At 43.4% G+C, this 27,180-nt stretch overlaps 1 protein-coding gene across 1 annotated transcript in view; it reads left to right on the top strand.

Annotated features, from left to right (window-relative positions):
- Nucleotides 1-3,152: 3,152 nt before the first annotated feature.
- The window catches only part of UBE2G1 (ubiquitin conjugating enzyme E2 G1), a 103,750-nt gene continuing 79,722 nt past the window's right edge, over nucleotides 3,153-27,180 (top strand). The window contains exon 1 of the mRNA XM_042967726.1: nucleotides 3,153-3,486. Coding sequence (XP_042823660.1) covers nucleotides 3,441-3,486 — 46 coding nt within the window. The 5' untranslated portion in view covers nucleotides 3,153-3,440. The remainder of the gene's footprint in view (nucleotides 3,487-27,180) is intronic.

Raw genomic sequence — 27,180 nt, 5'->3', positions numbered from 1 at the left:
ACATTATTTGGACACATTCTTTTTGTAGAAAATCAAAATCATCTATAGATAAGTGATTAATTTAGAGTTTAGTGAGGTTTCTAGATTAACATACAAATGTCAGTGGCTTTTTAAAATAATTTTTATAGGGGTACCTGGGTAGCTCAGTCAGTTAAGTGTCTGATTCTTGATTTTGGTTCGGGTCATGATCTCATGAGTTTGAGCCCCGTGTCGGTCTCTGTGCTGACAGTGTGGAGCCTGCTTGGGATTCTCTCTCTCCTTCTCTCTCTCTGCCCCTCCTCTGCTCTCTCTCTCTCTCTCTCTCTCAGTAAATAAATATTAAAACAAAAAAAGAAAGAAATAAAATAATTTTTTATATATGAGGAAAATGCAGACTATGTCATTATCCTATGTTTACCTCTATATATAAATGAAAACGTCTCATCACAAAACTCACTGTGAGACTGTGAGCACTGAGTTAAAAAAGAGAACACACAATAGACATAGCAAGGCCTGTTATAATACCTTAAAATACCAGATGTAACAACAAAGTCCTACAAATATCCAAGAAGAAAAAAAAAATAGGTCACCTAAAATGGAACAAGAATAAACAGCATCACTGAATGCTAGAAGACAATAAATCAATACTTTTGTATTTCTGAAGACAAATAATGATTTTAAACATAAAATTCTATACCCAGCTAAGCTGGCATTAAATTATAGATGTTTAAAACTTTGGCATTTTTGGAGATATAAGGACTTGGAAATTTTGCCCTATATGTATTCCTCAGAATTATCTGAGAATATGCTCCAGCAAAAGAAAGGAGTAAACAAAAAAGAATTACACTTGAGATCCAGGATGAAGTAGATTGAGCCCAGAAGAGTGGTCAAAGGGAATCCTAGAAGACTTCTATATGGTAGGCATCGCTCAATGCAACAAGCCCAGATGAGGGGGGTAATACAGTCTTCCAGAAGGGAGATTTCTAAGAAAAAGGGCTTGATAGAACAAAGTAACAAGGGGTGGGGTAGGGAAGGGAAGGATATTGATTATAATTAAGATAGCACAAGAAAAATAAGCATAATTAGAAACCCTAGGCCACAAAAAGTCCATGTAAGGAATACATGTAATTATAATCCATTATAGTCAATATTCATAAACTCACAATAGTGTAAAAACTATTGATTGATATAACAATCATTGATATAAAAACTGCTCATTGATATAAATTTGATGATTTAATGATATTAGGAGAATAAAGGAATGGAAGATAGCATAAGATAATGAAATCCTCATCAGTTACAGCAAGAATAAATATATGAGGTCTAGACTGGGTAAGTCCAGAGAAAGCACTAAAGCATATTATTATTATTATCATTAGAGAAAGAGAGAGAGTGGGAAAGAGGGAAACAGAGAGGATCTGAGGGAGGGTCCATGCTCAGCATGGAGTCCAAATTGGGGATCATTCCTTCAACCCTGGGATCATGACCTGAGCTGAAATCAAGAGCTGGCCACTGAACCGACCGAGCCAGCCAGGTGCCCCTAAAGTATATTGTTTAGAATAAATGGAGGTAACTACCAGAAGAAACTGCTAAGAGTGTTAAAAGGCATTGCATGTGGCAAGCAGGATTTAGGAGTGGGTAAGGGGTAGACAATGTTTTTGAATATAAGCCTTAATACACTGTTTGACATGAACTGTGTGCATTTATTACTTTGATAATATTAAACATTTATTTAAAAAGAAAGATTTTTAGGGGTGCCTGGGTGGCTCAGTTGGTGAAGCATGAGCCTGCTTTAGATTCTGTGTCTCTCTGTATCTTCCCTGCTCACACTCTCTCTCTGTCTCTCAAAAGTAAATAAACAGAAATTTAAAAAGAAAGATGTTTAGTCCAGAAAGGAGGAGTGTTTTCAGAAACTGATTTTTTTTTTTTTTTTTTTTTTTTTTTTTTTGAGTCCTTCTGAGGACTGGGATTAGTTCTGGCTCAGAGGGGGAGCCACGCTGTAACTCGGTAGCATTTCTGATCCTGTAGAGGACTGATTCTCCCATCCTACAGCTCTTTACGGTTCATTTTCTCATTCTAAATAGTAAATCATCTTCAAGCCTTCCTTTTTATTCTTTTCCTTGGAGGGAGTCCTTCACATTGAGTAAACTTCAGGCCTCACAAAACCTGGGTTAGACCCTTGGGTTTGTTGTCCTGAAGGAGTTAGGATTCACTCTTAATGTTTATTTGGTCCTTTGAGTTCTTTTTCCAGGGGAGGCTGAAGACAGTTTTTTTTTTTTTTTTTAGTAGTTTTTACAATCCGGAAAACGGTATTGGAACCTGCTCCTCCTCTGGCTATTACCGGGAACTCAGACTGTAAGCCTTTGGGGGGCAGGAAGAGAGCTGGACTTTTGCGTGCCTTCCACAGCCCAGGTACAAAGTTAGTACAGGTTCAGTACTTACCTGTTCAAAACACAGATGGACTCAAGCGCCATTCGGGGAGTTTGGAGAATTTATGCGCGGAAGAAGGTTGCGGCGAAGAGGCCGGCGAAGCGGGCTGAGCACAGCTGCTTTCCCGAAACCCTAGGGCACCCTTCACTTTTGCTCAGGAGACGCCTTTCTGCACCGCGGTTTGAGTATGTCAGAGTCTGCTAATCTCAGCTGTCCTTACTCACAGAGTCCTACTATCTACACTTAGTCGGTTCGTAGTAGGAGATGTGCAACATTTTGTTTCAAGAATCTTTCTGGGCATGCTTTCTGTAGGGGGACTTAACATTCAGTCTGTTTGGGGGGTTTACTTAAAATGGGGCACACCGATAAGTCCGGCTTTGACAATGACTAATTCACACGCCACGTGCGGACTGTTAGACCACTGCTGGGTAGTCGCCAACAACCGGCCGTCCACCGTTCCATGCGACCCCTGCACGCCCAGACCACCTGCTGCAACCTCGAGGCGCAGCCCGGACACTCCGCGACCTCTCCGACATGGCGCCCGCGGGGCGTCTGCAGGCGGCGGCCCAGGAGCCAGACGCGCCAGACCTTCCCAAGATGGCGGCGGCGGCGGCGGCGGCGCGCAGGGGGCGGGGTTCCGCCGCCGGGGGCGGGCAGGCCAACCAAGGGGTCGGGCTTGCGGGCGGGCCCCACCGAGGTGGGCAGCCCCAGCGCGCCTGCGCGGAGCGGCCCTGCGCGCAGTGAGGCAGTGGCGGGGGAAGGCACCGGCGGGGCCGACAGGAGGCTTGAAGGAGGGAAGCGGGCGAGCGGAGTCCCAGCGCGCGCCGCGGCCGCCCGGGCGCCCTCCCCTTCCGGGCGTGAGGCGCCGTGTGGAGCCGAGCGGACCCGCCGCCCCAGCCCGGCCCTGCCCCGGCTCCAGCGCTCCCGTCGCGGGGGCCCGCGTTCCTCAGCACACCCGGCTCCAGGCGCCCCCAGAGCCTGCCCCCGGCCCTCCGAAAGCCCCGGCGCCGGCCCGGGCCCTCGGCGGGAGGATGACGGAGCTGCAGTCGGCGCTGCTACTGCGAAGACAGCTGGCAGGTGAGAGCGGGCTGGCGGCCGTGCGCCGGGCCGGGCCCGGGCCGCGGGGAGCCGCCGCCGCCAAGTCCTCCCTCCTCCCGGGCGGGCGGCCGCTGGCGAGCCCGGGGCGCCTGTCCGGCCGGGCCCGGCACTTGGCCGGCGTCGGGAGGGTGCCGGGGGCGGGGACGCGCCCCGCCGCGGGGACCAGGACCGGGCTCGGCGCCCGCCCCCTCCCCCACCGCCCGGTGGGACGTTGCGGGGGAGGGGCTGCGGGTCTCCGGAGGGGCGGGCCCGGGCTCAGGTGCGGCGGGGGCCTCGGGACCCCGGGGCCGGGCGGGGCGTGCGGGCTCGCGGGGGGCCGCGGCTGCGGGTCGGGCGGGGCCCGGGAGGGCGAGGGGAGGCGGCCCCCCGGCCGCGGAGGGGAGGCGCGCAAAACTTCTGGCCGGCCGCGCGGCGCCGCGGAGTTGGGGCGGACAACAAAAGCGCCGGCCTCGGCTGTCGCGCCGCGCGGGTGCCGGAGAGGCCGGCGGGTGCGGGACGCCGCCCGGTTGCCTGCGCCTGGCACGGGCCCCGCCGCCCGCCCGCGGAGGGTGGGAGCGGGCTGGGGAGCCGCTCGCGGCCGGCCCCGGGCTTTGTGCTCCGAGCGCCGCGGCCCCGGCGCCGGCCTGCGGAGCCCCGGGCTGCGGCCCGCGAGCCTGGCCTGGGGCGGCGGCCGGGGCGGCCTCCCCGGAGGTGCCTGCGTCCCCCTCCCCCATTGTCCCGGCCTCCGGCCGTTTGCGGCTTCCAGGTTGACTTTTTAGGGGGTTGGCTCCGACTCCGCTAGGACTGGGCGAGCGGGGCATGCGCACTGGAGGCGGACGTGCGCGGAGTGCGCGCGGGGGGGGGGGGGGGCGGGCTGGTGGCTTCACAATGCCGCCCCACGTGCTGCCAGATTTAAAGAGAAATGGGCCGGCGGCGAGTCCCGCGGTGCTCCGTCTGCTCCGGCGGGTCCTCTCCGCCCCCCAGGCGGCCCGCAGCGCCCGGCCCGGTGCGCCAGCCAGAGGCGGGCGTGCACGACTCCGGGCTTGACACGGGCTTCCTGGGGGGGGGGAGTGAGGTGTTGGCTAGATCACCTTTATGGCTTCTTAAGGAAAAGGTTGTCAGGGGCTGTAACAGATTGTATAATTAGGTTTATTATTAGACCATGAGCAAGCAGGTTTGGACAAGTATTAAAGTTCTGGATGCTCAGGAGGAGTGGCGTCAAGTGAATGGAGAAGTTCTAGCGACACTTAAGATTCTCCAGGAATAATGTATCGGGAAAGCTATGAAACAGTAACCGTATTGCATCTTGTATTTGCAAACACATCTTAGTGTTTGTGTATTGTTTTTGTTTATTTTGGAAGAAGGAATTAAGATTTTTTTTTTTTTTTTTTTTTGGTCTCGCAAAGAATTCCCTGATCAGTGTGTTTCTTACGTGCTGAGCTATTAAGCAGTATTGGAATACGAAGTCAGTATTAAAACAGTACTCAACTCTTACATAATGGGAAAGATAGAGATTTTAGAAGGTGTAAGTTAACGCAGTTACTAAGAAAGTGAAGTATGACTAATAACAGCAGCGTTTCAAAACTATTTTCCTACTCAGCTCTAGATTTTGCTGGCCTCTCGGTTCAGTTTTGCACTTTTTGGCCAGTTTGTTGATAAACTGTTTTCCAAAGCTATTTATTAATGGTTGACTTTTTAAAAGATTTTATTTTATTTTTTTTTAAAGTTTGTTTATCTTGGGAGAGAGAGCGCATGTGCTAGTGAGGGAGGTACAGAGAGAGAGAGGGAGAGAATCCCAAGCAGGCTCCACACAGTCAGCGAAGAGCCGGATGTGGGGCTCTGAAGTCAGGAAACCGTGAGAATATGGCCTGAGCCGAAACCAAGAGTCGGTTGCTTAACCGACTAAGCCACCCAGGCGTCCCTTAAGGTTTTATTTTTAAGTAATCTCTACACCCATGGTGGGGCTCAAACCCACAACCCTGAGAACAAGAGTCACAAGCTGCACCCACCTAGCCAGCCAGGTGCCCCAGGGGTTGACTTTCCATAAGGCACATCAAAACATGCTTTAAGGTTGGAGGAGAGTATGTATTAGTTGGTAATTTTTCAAGCTCAATTATAAAGTTAACTGCTGATTAATTTTTCTTGCCTTCTTGATCAGAAATAATGGACTGTTCTTAACTTCTTAAATATTTGGAGGATTTTAATTAACAAGTGCAAAATATTAGGCCAAGGCAGTGTATTAAGTGAGAGTTTAAATGTCCCATTCATTGGAAAGCCTTGATAGCTACTCACTAAAATAAAGGCCCTGTTTGTATGTTAGTAGTACATTGTTTGAGTTTTGTGGTTCTTCAGATATCATTTGAAAACAGGAAAGAATGGTAAACTGTAATCTCTTGAAATCATTTAGAGTGAGCTTTGAAAGGCTTGATGATTAAAAATTTTGAAATGTACCGGGGCGCCTGGGTGGCTCAGTCGGTTGAGCGTCCGACTTCAGCTCAGATCATGATCTCACAGCTTGTGGGTTCGAGCCCCGCGACGGGCTCTGTGCTGACGGCTCGGAGCCCGGAGCCTCCTTCAGATTTTGTGTCTCCCTCTCTCTCTGCCCTACCCCCCCACCCCCACTCACATTCTGTCTGTCTCTCTCAAAAATAAACATTAAACAAAATTAAAATTTTTTGAAATGTATTGAATTGAGTAGACGCAACCTGTAAGCCATTCTGGCTGCTAGAATTTCAGACACTTAATAACAGTAGTCAACAATGGTTACGCATATTGAGGTCAGCCCTTAAAGGGTTTCACTTCATTACTTGAGGGGAGAATTGTGGGGTGTGTGTGTGTGTGTGTGTGTGTGTGTGTGAGTGTGATTTGTTTTGTTGGTAATTGTAATGAAGAACCTGGCTCTTTTGGTTGAAGAGTTTCTCAGACTTGGGACTACTGACGTTCTGGATGGATACTGTGGGGGCCTGTACTGTGTATCAGAGAATGCTTAGCAGCATTCTTGGCCTCTACCCACCAGATGCCGGTAGTAGTACACCCCCTCCGTTGTGACAACCAAGAATGTCTCCATTGCCAGTGTCCCCTGAGGGCTTAAAATCAACCTAGGTTGAAAGATCACTGGTTTAAAGGTGTTTTAGTTAAGACCATTATACTATTGTAAAGCAAGTAAGAACACCTGACTGATGAAATCAGATAGGTTGTGTGTTTCTTCCTGGATATTATTAGACTCTGACTTACTCCTTTGGATTCAGCAGCAGCGCGTAATGCTACACCCTAAGAAATCTGATACACCAGAGATACTTCACAATTATTTCAGTTTTGGGGAAGGTATTATAAGTCCTGGTTAAAAATACAGAGCATAAAATGGTATAGTCTTTCCACTCCCCCCAGGGAACCCCGTGTCCTTTTCTTGGAAATAGCCTGGCTATCATGATAATTTCCTGTGTGCCTTTTCAGAGATTCAGATTATTGTATGTACATTTATGTGTATACATTTTTATTGAGGACTAACATGTACTGGTCACTGTGCTACTTTACATATATTATCTCATTTAATCCTCCCAATAAGGAAATAGTGACTTAGGTTGAGTTACTTGCCGAAAGTCAAGGGGTAGTAAGTTGAGTGGTACTGCTACATTCAGGTTGAGGGCCTTTTTATTTTGGAGACATTGTTTTTATTTATTTAATTTTAATTAATCAATTACACTTTATTGTTTTAATTGCCTATATTGCCTCCCAGGAAGCAATAATTAACACAAACGTGAAATAGCGTTTTATAAATTTAAGTATTAAGAGTTAATTTATCCAGTAACTACCAAAATGATTATGGAAATGTTCCCATCTTAAATTTATCGTATAAAATACTACATACACATTAAGATCTAAGTGATATTCTTTTTTTCTTTAATGTTTATTTTAGAGAGAGAGCGCGAGCATGCGCACATATGCTGGGGGGGGGAGGGGACAGAGGATCCAGAGTGGGCTCAGCACTGACAGCAGAGAGCCCTATGTGGGGCTCAGACTCACGAACTGTGAGATCACCACCTGAGCCAAAGTCAGACACTTCATGGCCTGAACCATCCAGGTGCCCCGATCTAAGTGATATTCTTAAGGTAATCATAAAAAGATATTTTAGCCATTGTCAGCTTCAGGCCAGCGTCATAGGCTGAAGGAAGTGCTAAGCTTTTTGGTGTTGGTGGTTAACTATGAGAAAAATTTTGGGCTATTTGCACTTTCTCTCTTCAGTCATACTAAATTTTATGGTATGACAAACATAAGGAATAAGAACATGATTTTGTTTTTAAGATTACTGGAGTTTATTTGTTTTTTTAACTTTGAGAACATAGGTTTTCAGTAGTTAGGGTTTTATAGACACCTGTCATTCCAGTACTAGGAAGAAGAATCTGTTATACTTTAACAATAAACTAATTGAGCTTCTTTTACTGTAGAAATTTTGATTGTTAATTTTAAAGTAATCTGGAAAATTCCCAAATCATCTTCTCCTTGGCTACCCATGTAAGTAGGTTGTTTTGATGAGTTAGTTATGTGCAGATTTAAATGTGCAAGGGAATCATTTGGGAAATACAGATTCCTAGTCTCATGCCCAAAGATTCTATACATCTTGATGCTCAAGAAAATCCACTTTTAAATTTTTAGTTTTTTTATTAAAAAATTTTTTTTAAGATTTTATTTTTGAGTAATCTCTGCACACAATATGGAGCTCTAATTCACAGCTCTGAGATCAAGAGTTGTAAGCTTACCTTGCTGAGCCAGCCAGGTGCCCCAAGAAATCTTATTGCTAAAGGAGTACTGTGGGTGGCTGTGAGGCCAGGGATTTGGAGCCATGCTGCAGTGGGTGCTCTGAGCGGTTTCCCCGAGCCAGCTGCCTGCACTTCCTGGTTTTGTGATGTGCTGTGCTGTGGGCAGCCCTGGTGTTTGTAAGATGTTCAAAGAATACACTTAAAAGGAGGAATAAGAAAGGTTTAATGTTTTTTGGCCTTTCTAGAATATATTGGCACACTGACATACAAATTCCATTGACAGTTTTAAACAAGCAGATAGAGAATAATTGGCTAGTGACAGGAATACTCTAGTATTCTGGGTGATGAACATAGTATTTAATGTGTATTTTTAATATTAAGTATTAATCTTTTTTTTAAACATCAAAAAGTTGTTTTTAAGTAATCTCTACTCCCAGCGTGGGGCTCAAACTGACAACCCTGAGATTAAGAGTTGCATGCTCCACCGACCCAGCCAGCCAGGCTTCCCTTAACCATTAATATTCTTAATAGTTGTTAACTGATGTGGAAGAAAATGTGTAAAAATATGGAAATGGAAGGAAAGTCTAAAAGTAAATGTATAGTGCATCACACTACTAATTGTTTAACAGTTTGGGAATTTTTATATCCAGAAATAATTCCTCTATTATAGCAATAATGCAACTTTTGCATATTTTACTATGTTGACAGAAAAAAGAGTGTGCGTGAAGCAAATACAAGTATGTACTGAGGCTGAGGATGCAGCGTCGGGCAGGTCGCATTCCCTGTGGTGGAGGAATCCTATGATGTGTTGCATCACAGAATCTGAAGCAGCCTCCTTGTGCTGTGTATACGTGTGTCAGATCATTCTGTTGTGCACCTTAAAAGCACACAATGTCATATGGCAGTTGTATCTCAATGAGACTGGGGGAAAGTCTTAATATTTTAGTGAATAAGTGAATTTTCTTAACATTAGGGCATACATGATTTTTAACTAGTAATTTCTATCATTCAGTGAATCTTTTTGATAATGCAGTGAAATTTAGTTTTTTATAAATAATGGTAGTTTAATTTTCTATAAACTACTTCAGAATGAAACATACTTTCTACATTAGTCTTTTGGTTTTTAAGTTTTTCAATTTATTTTTTATTTTAAAGTTTACTTTGAGAGACTGTGCTTGCATGTGGTGTGAGTGGGGGAGGGGCAGAGGGAGAGGGAGAATCCCAAGCAGCCTTCGTGCCATCAGCACAGAGCCTACACCGTGTGATCATGACCTGAGCCAAGATCAAGAGTCGGTTGCTTAGGTCGCTTATGCCGCTTAGCGACTGAGCCACCCACGCGCCCTTACATAGTCTCTTGTAATGGTTGACCTCACTTTCTTTTTTTTTTTTTTAATTTTTTTTTTAACGTTTATTTATTTTTGAGACCGAGAGAGACAGAGCATGAATGGGGGAGGGTCAGAGAGAGAGGGAGACACAGAATCTGAAACAGGCTCCAAGCTCTGAGCTGTCAGCACAGAGCCCGACGCGGGGCTCGAACTCATGGACCGCGAGATCATGACCTGAGCCGAAGTCGGATGCTTAACCGACTGAGCCACCCAGGCACCCCAACCTCACTTTCTAAAATACTGCTGACTATATTAAAATATTAAAGTAAATTCTACAATTATAGATATTAGTGTTTAGTGTAGTGTGTATTTGCTATGATGTAGTCCCAAAGTATATAGTTTTATTATGTAGTTTCTATGTTAATACACATTCTATTTGGTGATACGTTTGTATGTAGTCATGAAATTAAGATGTCTTGATGATTAATAGAGTGGTATAGTGTTGGAAACCTGGAAATTCATTGACTCCCACTATATTGTTGCTTTTTTTATTAAAATTTTTTTAATGTTTATTTAATTTTGAGAGAGAGAGAGAATATGAGCAGGGCCAGGGCAGAGAGAGAGGGAGACACAGAATCGGAAGCAGGCTCCAGGCTCCAAGCTATCAGCACAGAGCCGGACACGAGGCTTGAACTCATGAACCACGAGATCATGACCTGAACTGAAGTCAGATGCTTAACCCACTGAGCCACCCAGGTGCGCCTGTTGTTGCTTTTTGATTTCCTTTTCTTAGGTGGAGTGTTTGTTTACGTTATCAAGATGAGTTTCAATCTTCAGATTATTTGGTTTTGGGTTCCTCAGTGCAAGGTTTTTTTGGGGGGCATATACTAATTTTATGGTTAACTGTAGTGTGGATGTGTTCTTGCTTCAAGCAAGTAAATACTAAGCGTTCCTTTGTTTTAATGGACTCTGTTCCGTTTAGGATGAAAAATTTTGTCTTTCTTAATTACTGAGAAATTTTTTTGTTAGAATTTGAAACATGAAATGACCTCCAACGTTCTATTTAATGCTATCTTTGATTGGTTTATGGGAAGTGACTTCTCAGAGAGAAAAGCAGAGAATATGCGTATGGAAATGGTCTGGCAAGGTAAACTTAGCGTAGTTACATCTGGTTGATGGCATTTCAGGTACAGAGACGTACAAATAAGAAAAAGCAAATCTTTTGCAAATTATGGTAACGAACAGATGAGAATGATAAAATGCATTTTTAGAAAATAAGATGCATGCATGTTAAAATACAGCATTATAAACTTTCCCCCTAGTGCAAGATAGTATTAGCCTTACTCAAGCAAATTAGAAATTTTTATCAGTGCTGTTCCACTGTCAGATTCTGGCACTCAAACTGCTGGGGAAATTACCGTAATTGTTGTTACTGTAGAGGTGTATACCTCTCTTTATGATGTGAGGGTCTAGAAAATAAGTGAAAAGTTAGTTTATGTAAGAGAAAAGTTTCACCTTTTTTATTCCATCAGTGTCTAATAACTTAGAAAAACAGCTACTGTTCCTTCTTTACTTTTTGTCTACTTCTCCATTGGTTAGGGGTCCGTTAAAAGTGTAAACAACAGAGGAGCCATTTAAATTTTTACCTGGCAGCTGTTTTTGCTTTAATCTTGTAAAGTAAGCATTGCTTTTAAAGAACAACTTACCACATTTAGGATTTTTTCCCAGATGTTCTTTATGATAGGAGACACTGCTTTGATTTGATTTTGAAAGTGCTTACGCCTTTTGTGCTTCATCATTCTCTTATTCTTATGTGTGGTGCGCATATTAGGGTTTCTAGTTCAAGACCGTGTGGTGCCAAGTGAAGGTTTTATCGAAAGCATGATGCATGGAAGGATCTATTGGTAGACTGGGCGTCATCAGCATTGAAAAGTTATGTTTGCGAGAGACAACTGAAAAGGCAAGCTACAAACTGGAAGAAAAGAATATTTGCAATCTAAATATCTGCTGAAGGGTTGATGTAGAATAAATGAAGAACTCTCGGAGCTCAATAGTATGAGAAAACGGTCCATTTAGAAAATGAGCAAAAGATATGAACAGACATTTCAGATGGCATATAAGCAAATGAAAACGTATCCAGTGTTATTGACCGTGAGGCAAATGCAAATTTAGACCACACTAAATTATCACTACATATCTACTAGAGTAGCTATAAATAAATAAATAAATAAATAAATAAATAAATAAATAAAACACCAAATGCTGTCCAGGGATGTGGGGAAAGTTCTCTCTCATGTGATGTTGGTGGAAAGGTGAAATGGTACAGCCACTATTGAAAACAGTTTGTAATTTCTTACAAAACTGAATAGGCACTTACCTCACAACCCATCAAGTGCACATTTGGGCATTTATTTTAGAGAAATGAATCTTATGTCTTTGTAAAAGTCTACATGTGAACGGTCAGGGTAGCTTTATTAGTAATAGCTGAAAACAGGAAGACAACCCAGGTATCCTTCTGTGGGTGAATAAACTGTGGTACATCCATACGTGGAGTAGACTTATCAGCGATACAAATAAACACACTGTTGATACGCAGAACAACTTGGATGATCTCAAGGGAGTTATGCTGAATGAGGGGGAAGAAAAAGCTGATCTCAAAGGGTTACATACTGTACGATTCCATTTATGTGAAATTCTTTTTAATTGTGATAAAAAACATAAATTTGACCATCTTAGCTATTTAAAAATTTTTTTTAATGATTATTTATTTTTCAGAGGGAGACAGAGCACAAAGGGGGGAGAGATAGGGACACACAGAATCGGAAGCAGGCTCCAAGTTCGGAGCTGTCAGCACAGAGCCCCACGAGGGGCTTGAACTTGTGAACTGGGAGATCATGACCTGAGCCAAAGTCGGACACTTAACCCACTGAGCCACCCGGGCGCCTCCCCCACTTAAAAATTTTTTTTTTAATGTTTAAAAGGGGAGGGGCAGAGAGAGAGGACCATCTTAACTATTTTTAAGTGTACCATTCAGTAATGTTAAGTGCATTCACATTGTTGTGGAACATCTCCAGAACTTGAAAAACTGAAGCTGTTTACCCAGTAAACAACTGTCCCTCTCCCCTCTCCCCTCCCCCCTCAAAACCATCATTTTGCTTTCTGTTTGTATGAGTTTGATAACTTTACCTCCTGTACATGGAGTCCTACTGTGTCTGTCTTTTTCTGACTGGCTTATTCACTCAGTGTAACGCCCTAACGTTCACCCACATTGGAGCATGTGACAGGGTTCCTTCCTTTTTAAAGCTAGATAATGTTCCCTTGTTTGTGTCTGCCACGTTTTGTTTATCCCTTCATCCAAGATGTGCATCTGGGGCACCTCCTCCTCTGGGCTGTTGTGATTATTGCTGCCCTGAACATGGGTGTGCTGATATCTCCTCAGAATCCTGCTTTCAGTTTTTCTGGCTGTAAATTCAGAAGTGGGATTGCTGGATCGTATGGTAGTTCTGTTTTTTGTTTTTGTTTTCTTAAGTAGAGTATTTTTAGAGCGGCTTTAGGTTCACAGCAAAATTGAGCAAACAGTACAGAGATTTCTCATACACCCCCAGCACTCCTGCCACATAGTTTTCCCCCATCATCAACACCCCGTGAGTGGTGACTGTGTTGCAGTTGGTGAGCCTGCCCTGAGCAGTTCTGTCTTGTTTTGAGGAACTTCGTGTTTTGCATAGTGGTGGCTTAGTTCACACTCCTGCCAGGAGTGCGGAAGCCTCACGAATTCTTCCCACATCCTCGCCAGCACTTGTGATGACCCGTTGTTGTTGTTGTTGTTGTTGTTGTTGTTGTTGTTGTTGTTGTTTGACTGTAGACGTCCTGATGGGTGTTAGGTGACAGCTCGTGGTTTTCATATGCATTCGTCTGATGATTTGTGATGTTGAGCAACTTTTCATGTGCTCACCGCCCCTTTGAACAGTTGTCTTTGGAGAAATGTCTGTTCACGTCCTTTACCCATTTTTGAATCAGATTATTTGATTTTTTTGTTGTTAAATTATAGGAGTTATTTCATTAAAAGTTTTTTTAACGTTTACTTTTGGGAGGGGGCGGGTAGGGAGGGAGACAGAATCTCAAGCAGGCTCCACGCTGTCAGTGCAGAGCCTGACCCAGTAGGGGTGGGGGGCTCGATCTCAGGAACTGTGAGATCAAGACCTGAGAGGAAATCAGGAGTTGGGTGCTCAACCAGTTGAGCCACCCAGGCGCCCTAAGGGTTCTTTTGAATGTGTGTGTGTTTTTTAAGTAGGCTCCACGCCCAACTTGAGGCTCAAACTCAGCCCGAGATCAAGAGTCGCACGCACCACTGACTGAGCTAGCCAGGTGCCCCTGTCTGAGTTCTTTGTGTACTGTGGATATTAGCCCTTTATTAGGTGATACATGCGATTTGGGAGCATTCTCTCCCTTCCACGGGCTGCCTTCTCTCTCTGCTGTGTCCTCTGACGCACAGTGGGTTTTGAGTTTGATGCTCTGTTTGTCTGCGTTTGCTTTTGTTTCCTCGGCTTTCGTGTGGTGTCATCAGGCTCCTGTGTGCTCTCCTAGTAGTTTTACAGTTTAGGTCTTAGGTGTAGATCTGTTAGCCATCTTGGGTTAATTTTTGGTGCACGGTGCAACGGAAGGGTTCAACTCCAATCTCGTGCACACGGACGTCCGGTTTTCCCGTCACCATTTGTTGGAGAGGCTGCCCGTTCCCACGTGAATGGTCTTGCTACCTGCATAGGATTCTTGAAATGACACACTTCTGGAGATGGAAAACAGATTTGTGGTCGTCAAGGGTTAGCGGCCGCCGTGGTGTGTGGCACGAGGGTCTCTGTGGCTGTGGCACAGTTTTGTGTCTCGTGGTGGTTACACACATCTGCAGATGTGATCACATTGCACAGAGCTGTCTGCACAGTGAGTGATGGAATAAATCTAAATAAAGCGCGTGGACTGTGTTGGTGTCGATTGCTTCGGTTCGATGTCCCGTAGTGATGAGGCTACTGACGTCCTGGGCAAAGCGTATCCAAGGCCTTTCTGTGCTGTTTTTTCCGTTGAAAGTATAGATCTGTATTTCAAAATGAATAGTTTTTAGAACGTCACCTGTAGCCAAAGCATTTTTATCAATCTTTTTTCATGTAGAGAACACCCATTTTAAACTTACTTCATCATTACAAACAATAACGTAATTGTCACATTAACACTTCCAAGGAACAGGAAATTGAAAGAGACTGGTGTAGTTTGAGATAGAAATTCCATCTTAATTTTGAATAATCCTTCTGTAGACTTGTTGTGCTGCCATTTGGAAAGTGAATGAAAGGATCAGCATGAAAGTTGATTTATTGAGCTCTTGTGTGCCGCTGCATGAGAAACGCAGAGACAATCTAGTACCCCTACCTTGAGGTGCTGTGTTTAGTAGAGGTTGATGGACATGTAAACAGAAGGTCAGTGCATATGATGAGTGCACATATAGATGTGTGGAAGGAATGGAACGTAGCCCTGAGAAAGGAGGGAGTAATCATGGGGGAGGGGAGCACGTGCGGTCAGGGAAGGCTTCCTAGGAAAAGGACTATATTTGAGTACATCAGAATCTCTTAAGAGCATTAGGTTGTATACTTTTAAGAGATCTTTGCATCTGGGGCACCTGGGTGGCTCAGTCAGTTAAGAGTCTGACCTCGGCTCAGGTCATGATCTCATGGTTGGTGAGTTTGAGCCCTGTGTTGGGCTCTGTGCGCTGACCCTGTGGAGCCTGCTTGAGATTCTCTCCTCCCTCTCTCTGCCTGTACCCCGTTTGCGCATGTGCGCACTCTCTCAAAATAAACTTGAAAATCTTTGCGTTTGTCATGTAAAGACAATAGTAATTAGAATTAGTTGATACGATGGGCAGAAATGTAAAACAAATAGATGTTTCTGAGACAGCTAACCCTGTTGAAGATTTCCAAGCAGATAGTCTGAACACAACTTTTAAGGGATGGCGGCAATTTGTAATTTAAGAAGGCCCTAAAATGTATGTATGTAAGGTATATAAAGTGATTCAAAAGAACAAGGAGGGCAGGAAGGAAAAAAATCAGTGAGTGCTTGTAATATACTCTTCCTGATCCTAGGACTTTCCATGTGTGGTCACACTCAGTTCTCACAGCAAATCTTTGAAGTAGATGTTACCACCTTTTTTGAGATAAGGAAATTGAGGTTTATATTTGATCTGGTAATGTCCCCCAGGCTAACCCCGATGGAACTGGGTGGCAGACATAGGGCTGTCTGCTGATGAAGCCTGAGCCCTTTACCGATCAGCGGTTTCTTAGGACTTTTGACAATTTAATAAGAGTTAAAGACCTTTTCCTGAGAAAATTTTACATACACAAGTTTGGGTATAATTTCAGAGAGTTTTCTGATCTCTTGAGTGAAGCTCATTTGTGTATATGTAGTGCTGTCTCTTACATCCTTCATTCAACAAATTTGATAACTGGTTATCGTGTGCTGTAGGGATGCCAAATGAATACGGTATTGTTCTTTTGTTTCCAGTCACTTGTATTCTGTAGAAATCCCCTAAGAGGCATGCTTTAAAGTATCAGAGAAAGTCTAGGAATGGTTACTTCTTACCTGTCTGGTTCATGGGCGGTTTTGAGGAGTTGGTGGCATTTGTGCTTGACTTTAAGAGCATATGTAAACTTCGATCACATATCTAGGAACATATTTAACACTGAGGGAAAAGAGCAAGCAAGACAGAAGGTTTGTACTGAAAACAATTCAATGTGGTTGGAGTATGTGATAAACTGAATTAGTGGGAAAACAATATTTGGAATGGGGGGTATTTGTGGAAAATCTTAAAAGTGTTGCAAGTGTGAAATTCTATTTGAGGAGGGGGAAGTGGTATGATCAAAGCGTGTTGGACCTGAGCTTCTTAAGCTATCTGTGATGAAAGGGCAGCTTTTTTTTTTTAAGATTGTACTTTTTTCAATATATATATTTTTTAACGTTTACTTATTTTTGAGACAGAGAGAGACAGAGCATGAACGGGGGAGAAGCAGAGAGAGAGGGAGACACAGAATCTGAAACGGGCTCCAGGCTCTGAGCGGTCAGCACAGAGCCCGACGCGGGGCTCGAACTCACGGACCGCGAGATCGTGACCTGAGCCAAAGTCGGACGCTCAACCGACTGAGCCACCCAGGCGCCCCTTAAGATTGTATTTTTAAGTAACCTGTACACCCAGCGTGAGCCTCAAACTTAGAACCCCGAAACTGAGAGTCACATGTTCCACCAACTGAGCCAGCCAGACACCCTGAAAGACCCACTTAAAAAAGTTCTAATTAATTATGTAATGATACTTAGAAAAACAATAAAAAATGAATTAGAAAGAGACGTAAATTTGGGCCTACTTTATAATAGTAGGTTCATATGCAGTGACTGCATGAGTTTTTAAATGCTTGCTTGGCATCACGTGTCACGGACCAGTAACGGTTTTCTGCATCAGCGCCAGTTAATGGAGCATATTTGGAGTCTCACTGCTCTGGACAGGGTGGAGAATGACATTTACATGATGTTCTCTCCATGAGGACAGAGATTATTCAAGTATAATTCACATGCAGTGTTCCACTTCGGTCCTAGGATACTGGGATTCAGCAATTCTATGCTTTTCTCGGTTGCCCATTGTGCTCATCATGACGAGCGTGCCCTCAGTCCCCTTCACCTGTTTCCCCATCCCACCACCGAGGACAGAGGGTTTTGTTTTTGACTGTTGACATCACAGATGCCTTAGAAAGGTGATTGAAACATAGCATAGCAGGCAACCAATAAATTATTGAATGGATTAGAACTACCTTACTGGGGCCCTGCCCCGGCCCCCCCCCCCCCCCGCCCAAGGACTTCAGGACATGTGAACTAAATCTTTTAAGATAGGAAGCAAAACAATTGGAATACTTCCATTTCGTAAACAGTTCTTTCTGTATGCCTGGCCCTGGGGTTACATGATACAATCCCTGGCTTCCCTATCTAGTGGGGAAGGCAGAGATTTATAGACAAATATTGGTTAATAGACATTGTTGCCCTTTTTACAGGTATAGCTTTGACCAAATGACTTTTGTTGGAATGCCTTCCCGGTCTCAGCAAGGTCCTAATTTTGTCTCTCAAAGCAGTTTCTTTAATGGACAGTTCTACCTACTATGGCTGTGGTTTTCCCAACTCTATAAATTGCCACAAAAATGAAGGTGTCCTTTCCACCACCACCCCTGGCTTTTGGCTTTTCTCTTTCCTTTTTTTTTTTTTTTTTAAGTCTTTAAAGTTTCTCTCTGGTCCTTTACCTTAGCCACCTTAGGCTCCCTACCCAGGTGGCTGACCACATTTTCCAGAAGAGGAAACTTAAGTTTGGCTTATTCGCAATAGCAAAACCGAGACAATTAGATTTCTTTAATCTCTGAGGCTGTCTTTAATAGTATTTAAATTAGATGGGCATAGAGAATATACCAATGGGTTGATCTAGTTAGTCCTTCCCTACTTAAGTCCTAAGGTGTCTTTGGGGTCATATGTTCCTTTGATTTTCCTTTTTGAGGGTGAGTCAAATGTATTTAGAATAAATCTTTGGTGACCCAAGTCAAGACATTCTAGAGGAAAATGGCATATGTATGGTTTAAAATAATTTTACTAATTACAGATGAACATGATTATTGTAGGTTTGAAAAAGATAAAGCATATGTAATGTAAATATCAGCCATCCCTTCGAAGCCTCTGTTAACATTTGATTATTTTTCTTTTTGTTGTATTTTGCTTTTTTTAGGAAACTGACATTCTGGAAGGAAGGTCCTTTAGTGTTGAGATTCAGTGAAAATCTTAGTCTTTGGAGTTGAGTTCATTAAGCTTCCGGTTACATACTCATTCTCTTTCGGGAACGTAGCCCAGGATCAAGCAGCTGTTTTTCCAGATCCATTTAGCAAGTAAATGGCAGAAACAGGTTTCCACCCAGGTCACCTTATTCCGAAGACTGTGCTAGTTACAGAATGGCTTGCTGCTTGTTAGACTCTGGGAACTTGGCGACTTCTGGAAGGGGGGCGACACCTGAAGTTTTGGGTTTGTCTGTTTCTCATCTGTGCTGGAGCATTCTGAAACGAAAATCTCTATTTCAGGGCTTATGTAGAGAGGGATGGTATTCTGAGACCTTCCTTAATACTCTTTGCCCGAGGTAAGTAGAGGATGATATGTGTATTTTTCTTTAACAGTGCATAGGACAGTTTATATTGTCATCGTTAGAAGTCTGGGACTTCATAACATCTTTTTACAAACTGCTGTGGACATTTATGGTGTGGGCGTTCCCCTGAGAAATCTCGTGTTTTTCAGTGTCCTCCCTGGTTGTCTCTCTATCTCTCCCTGAGGATTATACCCTTGCTGCTGCTTCTACCCTTAGCATTTGCTTGGTGGAACAGAACCAAACTGCCATCCAGTTGGTTTATATTTAAGTCTTGCAGGTGCACTGGTGGCCTGGGTGAGAGCTCTGTGCTTCCTGCTGCTCTCTTTGAGGTGCAAGGCCAATGGTGTGTGGCTGTTGGGGAAGCAGTACCATTGTGACAGGCTTTTTTTCCCTTAACTTTTAACTTTAGAACAGTTGTAGATCTGTTAGAAAAAGCGCAAAGATAGCATAGAGAGTTCCTATATACTGTGTTCCCAGTTTCCTCTGTCCGCTAACATCTCACGTCAGTGTGGCACGTTTGTTACAATTAATGAACCAGTACGTTTACATTATTATTGTTACTTAAAAACATTTTTTTTAAGGTTTATTTATTTTTGAGAGAGAGCGCGTGACCAGGGGAGGGGCAGAGAGAGGGAGACACAGAATCCGAAGCAGGCTCCGGGCTCCCAGCTGTGAGCACAGAGCCCGACGCGGGGCTGGAACCCACGAACCGTGAGATGGTGACCTGGGCGGAAGTCGGACGCTCAACCGACTGAGCCACCAGGCGCCCCATTTTTACGTGCGTGTTAACTAAAGTTCACACTTGAGGTTTTTGTAGTTTTGTTTTTGTTTTTTTTTTTTTTTCAACATTTTTAATTTATTTTTGGGACAGAGAGAGACAGAGCATGAACGGGGGAGGGGCAGAGAGAGAGGGAGACACAGAATCGGAAACAGGCTCCAGGCTCCGAGCCATCAGCCCAGAGCCTGACGCGGGGCTCGAACTCACGGACCGCGAGATCGTGACCTGGCTGAAGTCGGACGCTTAACCGACTGCGCCACCCAGGCGCCCCTAGGTTTTCGTAGTTTTTACCTGCCTTCCACTTCTGTGTCCCAGGAGCCCATCTGGGACACCACATTGTGTCTATTATCCTGTCTTCCTAGTCTGCTTTGTTGGGTGAGTTTTCTGTTGGCAGAGTTTTATTGTTTTTCATGGCTTTTCTTGTTTTCAGGAATACTGATTAGGTAAACTGTGGACTGTCTCTCAGATTGGGTTTGTCTAATGTTTTTCTCAGGATTAGACTGGGGGTATGGGTTTTCAGAAAGAATACTGCAGTGGGGCGCCTGGGTGGCTCAGTCGGTTGAGCATCCGACTTCAGCTCAGGTCACGATCTCACGGTCCGTGAGTTCGAGCCCCGCATCGGGCTCTGGGCTGATGGCTCGGAGCCCGGAGCCTGCTTCCGATTCTGTGTCTCCCTCTCTCTCTGCCCCTCCCCCATTCATGCTCTGTCTCTCTCTGTCTCAAAAATAAAATAAACATTAAAAAAAATTAAAAAAAAAAAAAAAAAAAAGAAAGAATACTGCAGAGGTGAAGTTCCTTCCTCATCACGTTGACCAGTGGCCCTTAATTACCACACGACGGCATTGGTCATGTGAACTTTGGCCACATGGTTGAGGCAGTGTTGGTCAGGTTTCTCCACTGTAAAGTGAGTTTTCCCCCTTTTCTGTCCTTTTCTTTGTAAGCTAGGTCCAGCCCCCACTCATGTGGGAAGGAGGGACTAGGCCCCACCTCCCCGAGGGGAGAGTCTTTACTTAACATTATTTGGAATTCCTCTGTAAGGAAGGCTTGTCACTTCTCCCCTATTTATTTGTTTATTCAGTGATTTATTGTGCATAGACTTTTTAAAAAATTTTAAGTAGGCTCCGTGCCCAACATGGGGCTTGAACTGAATACCCTGAGATCAAGAGTTACGTGCCCTAGTGACTGAGCCGGCCAGGAGCTCCACAGACTTGTGTACTGTATTTTCTACTTTGGGTTAAAATTTGTATTAGTAGGGTTCTCCAGAGAAACAGAACCCGGAAGGATGGAGATACACATATGCGGTATATATGTACGTGTATGTCGTACTTATGAATCATGGTGTGTGATTGTAGACGCTGACAAGCCCAGAATCGGTAGGGGAGCTGGCAGGCTGGAGCTCTAGGGAAGGCTTCATGTTGCAGTTCAACTCTGAAGGCAGTGTGTCGGCAGAGTTTCCTTTTGGGGGAGGTTGGTCTTTGAAAAATTAAGGCCTTCAACTGATCGGATGAGGCCCACTCACCTTATGGAGGGTAATCAGCTTTACTCGAAATTTACCGATTTAAATTATGATCTTGTCTGAAAAATACCTCCACAGAAACATCTGGAGTGCTGCTTGACCAGGGGTCTGGGTTCTGTGGCCTGTTCAGGTGGACACCTACAGTTAACCGTCGCATGCTCTGTTCCTTTCTTCCATCGTGCGTGTTGTTCCTCAGCTTCTCCAGCTTTGGTCGTTGAGAGTTCTTTGAGCGTGGCCCCAGTGTTCGTTTGACAGGCGCTCATCCTTTCAACTTTTGAGCTCTCCCTTATTTTCTGCTGACTAGAGAATGCCAGACCTGTCTTGTATTTTCTCTGTTCCGGCCCTGGGATCGGCTGTTTTTCCAAGAACGTGAAATGTGGTATCTAGAAGCCAAGATCTGGGCATTGGGAGTGCTTGGTGCCACTGGAATGTCCTCACTTTGTGGGACGCTTACGCTCTCCCAGGCCTGCATGTGTCCGTAACGTCGTGTGATCCATCTGTACAGTAAGCTACGCCTGGGTTCCTCCCGGGGTTCGGACTCTGATGAAAGTTCCGGTGTTGATCCTCGCCTTCCCTTCTTGTTCTTCTGTCACTTACCTCTCTGACAGTGAGAAACGGCTCCCACCGTGTGTTTAAAAGTGGTTTCAGAATTGCTGACCCAGACCCTTGTTGGAAACAGATTTACAGCCAGAGTACAGCAGTTAGGACCGTTCTTTCTGTGCCTGCCTTCTCAGTTCTGGGCAGAACGTGGGATTTCCAGCGTTAACTTCGGCAGCTCCTTTTCCCTGAAACCCATCAGTAAGGTTTTGTCATACATTTGTGATACAGTCAGTCATTTGTCATAGTCTTCATTCCAGCCTCGTTGATTTTTGGAATTTATTTGCATATATTGCAGTTCATTCTGTGGGCTTTGGCAAGTGTGTAAGGTTGTGTGTCCACCGCTGCCGGACCCTATAGAAGAGTTGCATCGCCTACAGTTCCCCTGCGTGTCCCCCGTTGCAGCCAGTCCCTCCCTGCCCCACCAGTCCCGGCAGCCACCTATCTGATTTCTGTCTCTATAGTTTTGCCTTTTCCAGAATAACATAGGTAGCTTTTAGGTTCCGGCTCCTTTCACTGAGCGATACGCATTTAAAATTTGTCCACGTCGTTGCATGGATCAGTAGTCTGTTCCTTTTTATCACTAAGTAGTATTCCCTTGTATACCTTCTGCCGTATACATTCCATCGTACCACAGTTTGGGTATCTTTTCCCAGTTGAAGGATATCTTGGGATCTTGGTGTTTCCAGTTTTTAATGATTATGAATAGAGCTGTTGAAAACATTCGTGGACAGGTTTTTGTGTGAATGTGTTTTCAGTTCACTTGTATAAATACCTAGGCGTGTGAATGTGGATTGCATGGTAAGACTATGTTTAACTTGATAAGAAACTGCCAAATTATCTTCTTTTTAAATTTTTTTTTAATGTTTATTATTTTTGAGAGAGAGAGAGAGACAGCTCAAGAGTTGAGGGGCAGAGAGAGACGGAGACACAAAATCTGAAGCAGGCTCCAGACTCTGAGCTGTCAGCACAGAGCCCGATGCAGGGATCGAACTCACGAGTTGTGAGATCATGACCTGAGCTGAGCCACCCAAGCGCCCCTATTTTTATTTTTATTTTTATTTAATTTTTTAAATTCACATCCAAATTAGCATACAGTGCAACAATGATTTCAGGAGTAGATTCCTTAATGCCCCTCCCCCACCTAGCCCATCCCCCCTCCCACACCCCCTCCAGTAACCCTCTGTTTGTTGTCCATATTTATGAGTCTCTTACGTTTTGTCCCTCTCCCTGTCTTTATATTGTTTTTGTTTCCCTTCCCTTATGTTCATCTGTTTTGTCTCTTACAGTCCTCATATGAGTGAAATCATATGACATTTGTCTTTCTCTGACTGATTTCACCTAGCATTATAACTTCCAGTTCATCCACGTAGTTGCAAATGTCAAGATTTCATTCTTTTTTGATTGCCGAGTAATACCTCATTGTATATATATATATACCACATCTTCTTTATCCATTCATCCATCGATGGGCATTTGGGCTCTTTCCATACTTTGGCTGCAGTCGATAGGGCTGCTGTAAACATGGGGGTGCATGTGTCCCTTCGAAACAGCACACCTGCATCCCGTGGATAAACACCTGGTAGTGCAATTGCTGGGTCATAGGGTAGTTCTGTTTTTAGTTTTTTGAGGAACCATACTGTTTTCCAGAGTGGCTGCACCAGCTTGCATTCCCACATAATTCTTTTTATTAAAACAATTCTTTAAATTATGAAAGTGGTGCATATTCAGGGCAAAAAATGTAAGTTCTACTGAAGAGAATAGAATGAAAAGTTAAGTCTCTTACCCACACCCTCCTTTTCCCACTCTCCAGAGGGAATCAAAGAGTTCATGTGCATGGTTACCACTATAATTTACATGCTACCATTTAATTCGTGAGTTTATTTAACTTCTTATTGTGAAAGATAAAGATTTTAGTGTAATAACACTCCTTTCCTAATTCTTACCACATATTTGTAGCTTTTCTGATTGTCTTTATTTTTGTTAATGAAGTGATTTATCAACCTTACATAGGAGTCCCTGCTATATAAAAGGTAAATTAGCTCATTTCCCCTTCAGTGATTTCTCCCCCTCCTACAGATTTTGCTAATTATATTATTTTTTATATTGTCAAGTTTTATAATATTTATATTCTCTTTAAAACTGAAGTGGTCTTCAGGGCTTGTCTAGTCTCAAAAAAGGAAAACCAGAAAACAGCATTTATATGGTTGTTACTGTAATACCACATATGATTTTGGACCTAAAGAGGAAGTATAATTCTCATCACTGAAACTTTGTTGGCGGAGAATCTCTAAGCCCCCGAATCTTTCTTCCTTCTGCCCTCACCCACCCCCCATTTCTCTCCTAGCTCATGCTGTCCTTGTTACAGTATTTCTTAATTTTATGAAGAGTGGGTGGCAGTTGTGAGTCCTTGCATATTGAAGAATGCCTTTATTTTGTCCTAACATTTGATTGTTAGTTTTTTTGGGAATTGAATTCTGGCTTCAACATCTTTTCCTCACGGAACTTGGATGTCATTGTCCCATTGGCTGTGGCGCCCAGAATTCCTCAGGAGCAGATAGTAAAAGGAGAGTGACTCATGTCAGTCTAATTTTTGTGCCTGTGTAGATACTGTTTTGAAGTTCAGAGAGTTTTCTTTGTACTTGGGAGTTAGAAAGTTTTACTTTCCATGTGTGTCTCTTAAGTACAACATTTTTTTCATTCATTGTTTTAGTCTCTACCTGGGCTCTTTTGGGTTACAGGCTTAGGTCTGTCTTTAGCTCAGAAATGTCCTTCTTTCACTTTTTTGTCATTTGGATTCTCCAGCATTGTCTTTGGAGCTTCTACTGCTCAGGTGTTTGAACTCCCTAATCTCTTTTCTTTGCCCCTTTATTTTCATATTGGCTATTTTCTATCTCTTGTTAATATATTTTGGAGATTTTCTCTCCTTTTTCTGCCATATTAGTAACTTGGTTTTATAATTTGGTGTGGTCACTTAATGTTTTATTTGGCAATTATATTTCTAATTTCCAAGAACTTACTCTCTCCCTTTTTCCCCTAGAACCTTATTTACTTCTTTATTTTTAAGAGTGGGGGAGGGGCAGAGGGCGAAAGAGAATCTATTAAGAAGGCTCCACGCCCAGTGCTGAGCCTGGATGGTGGGCTGGATCTCATGACACTGAGATCATGACCTGAGCCAAAATCAAGACTCGGACGCTTAACTGACTGAGCCACCCAGGCGCCCCAGACGTTTATTTTTTAAAACAGATTTATTGAGGTTTAATTTGCATACCATAAAATCTCCTTGGTTTAGGTGTATAATTGTGTGCCTTTTGTACATTTAGAGTTGCATCTATCATCACAGTGTCATTTTAGGACATTTCCGTCACCTCAGAAAGAACCCTTGTACCTGTGAGCAGTCACTTTGCCAGCCTCAGTCAACCACTGGTTTACTCTTTGTCCCCATGAACTTGCCTTTTCTGGACATCTCCTAGAAATGTGTCTGGCTTCTTTCACTTGGCATATTATTTTTTAGGTTGATCTATGCTGTAGTACATTACATCTGTTCTAGCATTTGTGGAAAACACTGTAATTTTGCTCTGAATTATCGTAGAATTTTGTTGGAAATCTGTTGAGCAACCTGTCGTGCAGGTCTCTGTAGGGCGCTGCATTCTGTTACACTGGTCTGTGTGTCTGTCCTCCAGCCTGTGTCAGAGTCTCTGGACTGTTGTTATGTAGTAAGTCTCGAAATTACATAGTATAAGTCCTTCAACTTTGTTTTCCCTTTTAAAGATTGTTTTCGCTTTTTGAGGTCTTTTCAAGTCAGTTTGAGGATTTCCAAAAAAAGCCTGCTATGATTTTGAGTGGAGTTACAGTGAATTTGTAGACTAATTTGAGGAGAATGAACATTCTTAACAGTATTGAGTCTTCTGTTCTGTGAACATGACATACCTCTCCATTTTTTTATGTCTTTTTACATTTTAGCAAAGTTTGTTGCTTCCTTTGTGTAGCTCTTACACCTGTTTTATTGAATGTATCCATCAGTATTTCATGTTTTTTAAACAAATTTTATTTAAATCCACGTTTGTTAACATATGATGTATAACAATGGTTTCAAGAGTAGAATTTAGTGATTCGTCACTTACAGGTAATACCCGGTGCTCATCCCAACTAGTGCTCTCCTCAGTACCCATAACCGATTTTAGCCCATCTTTCCACCCAACACCCCACCAGCAACTCTCAGTTTGTTCTCTGCATTTAAGAGTCTTTTATGGTTTGCCTCCCTCTCTGTTTTTATCTTATTTTCCCTTCCCTTCCCCTATGTTCATCCGTTTGGTTTCTTAAATTCCACACGAGTGAAATTAGGTATTTATCTTTCTCTGACTTATTTCACTTAGCGTAATACACTCTAGTTCCATCCACATTGTTACAAATGGAAAGATTTCATTATTTAAAAAATTTTTTAAAAAAATGTTTATTTTTGAGAGACAGCATGAGTGGGGGAGGGGTAGAGAGAGAAGGAAACACAGAATCCGAAACAGGCTCCAGGCTCTGAGCTGTCAGCACGGAGCTCAACACGGGGCTCGAACCCATGAACCGTGAGATCATGACCTGAGCTAAAGTTGGAAATTTAACCCACTGAGCCACCCAGGTGCCCCAAGATTTCATTCTTTTTGATCACTGAGTAATATTCCACTGTGTGTATATGTATATATACACATATACATACATATGTATATATATACACATACATGTATACACACACACCTTATACATACACACGTAAGTATATACTATGTATACACACACACACACACACACACACCTTATACATACATACATATATATACACACCACATCTTCCTTATCCATTTGTCAGTCAATGGGTATTTGGGCTCTTTCCATAGTTTGGCTATTCTTGATAGTGCTGCTATAAAGATTGGGGTGCATGTGCCCTTTTGAATCAGTACTTTTGTATCCTTGGGATAAATACCTAGTAGTGCAATTGCTGAGTCATAGGGTAGCTTTATTTTTAATTTTTTGAGGAACCTCCGTACTGTTTCCAGAGTGGCTGCACCAGTTTCCATTCTCACCAGCAGTGCAAAAGTGTTCCCCTTTCTACTTATCCTTGCCCACATCTGTTGTTGCCTGAGTTGTTAATGTTAGCCATTCTCACAGGTGTAAGGTGGTGTCTCATTGTGGTTTGCATTTGTATTTCCCTGATGATGAGTGATATTGGGCATCTTTTCATGTGTCTGTTAGCCATCTCGGTGTTGTTTTTTGAAAAGTGTCTGTTCATGTCTCTTGCCCATTTCTTCACCTGAAGAAGTATGTTTTTGGGGTGTTGAGTTTGAGAAGTTCTTTATGGATTTTGGATACTAACTCTTTAACCTATATGTCATTTGTAAATATCTTCTCCCATTCTGTTGGTTACCTTTTAGTTTTGCTGATTGTTTCCTTCACTGTGCAGAAGCTTTTTATCTTGATGAAGTCCTAGTAGTTAATTTTTGCTTTTGTATCCCTTGCCTCTGGAGACATGTTTAGTA

Source organism: Panthera tigris, chromosome E1 (genome assembly GCF_018350195.1).
Source record: "Panthera tigris isolate Pti1 chromosome E1, P.tigris_Pti1_mat1.1, whole genome shotgun sequence".
NCBI classification, from domain to species: Eukaryota; Metazoa; Chordata; class Mammalia; order Carnivora; family Felidae; genus Panthera; species Panthera tigris.
Note: the sequence above shows the minus strand (reverse complement) of the source record. Positions and strands in the feature narration are given on the sequence as shown.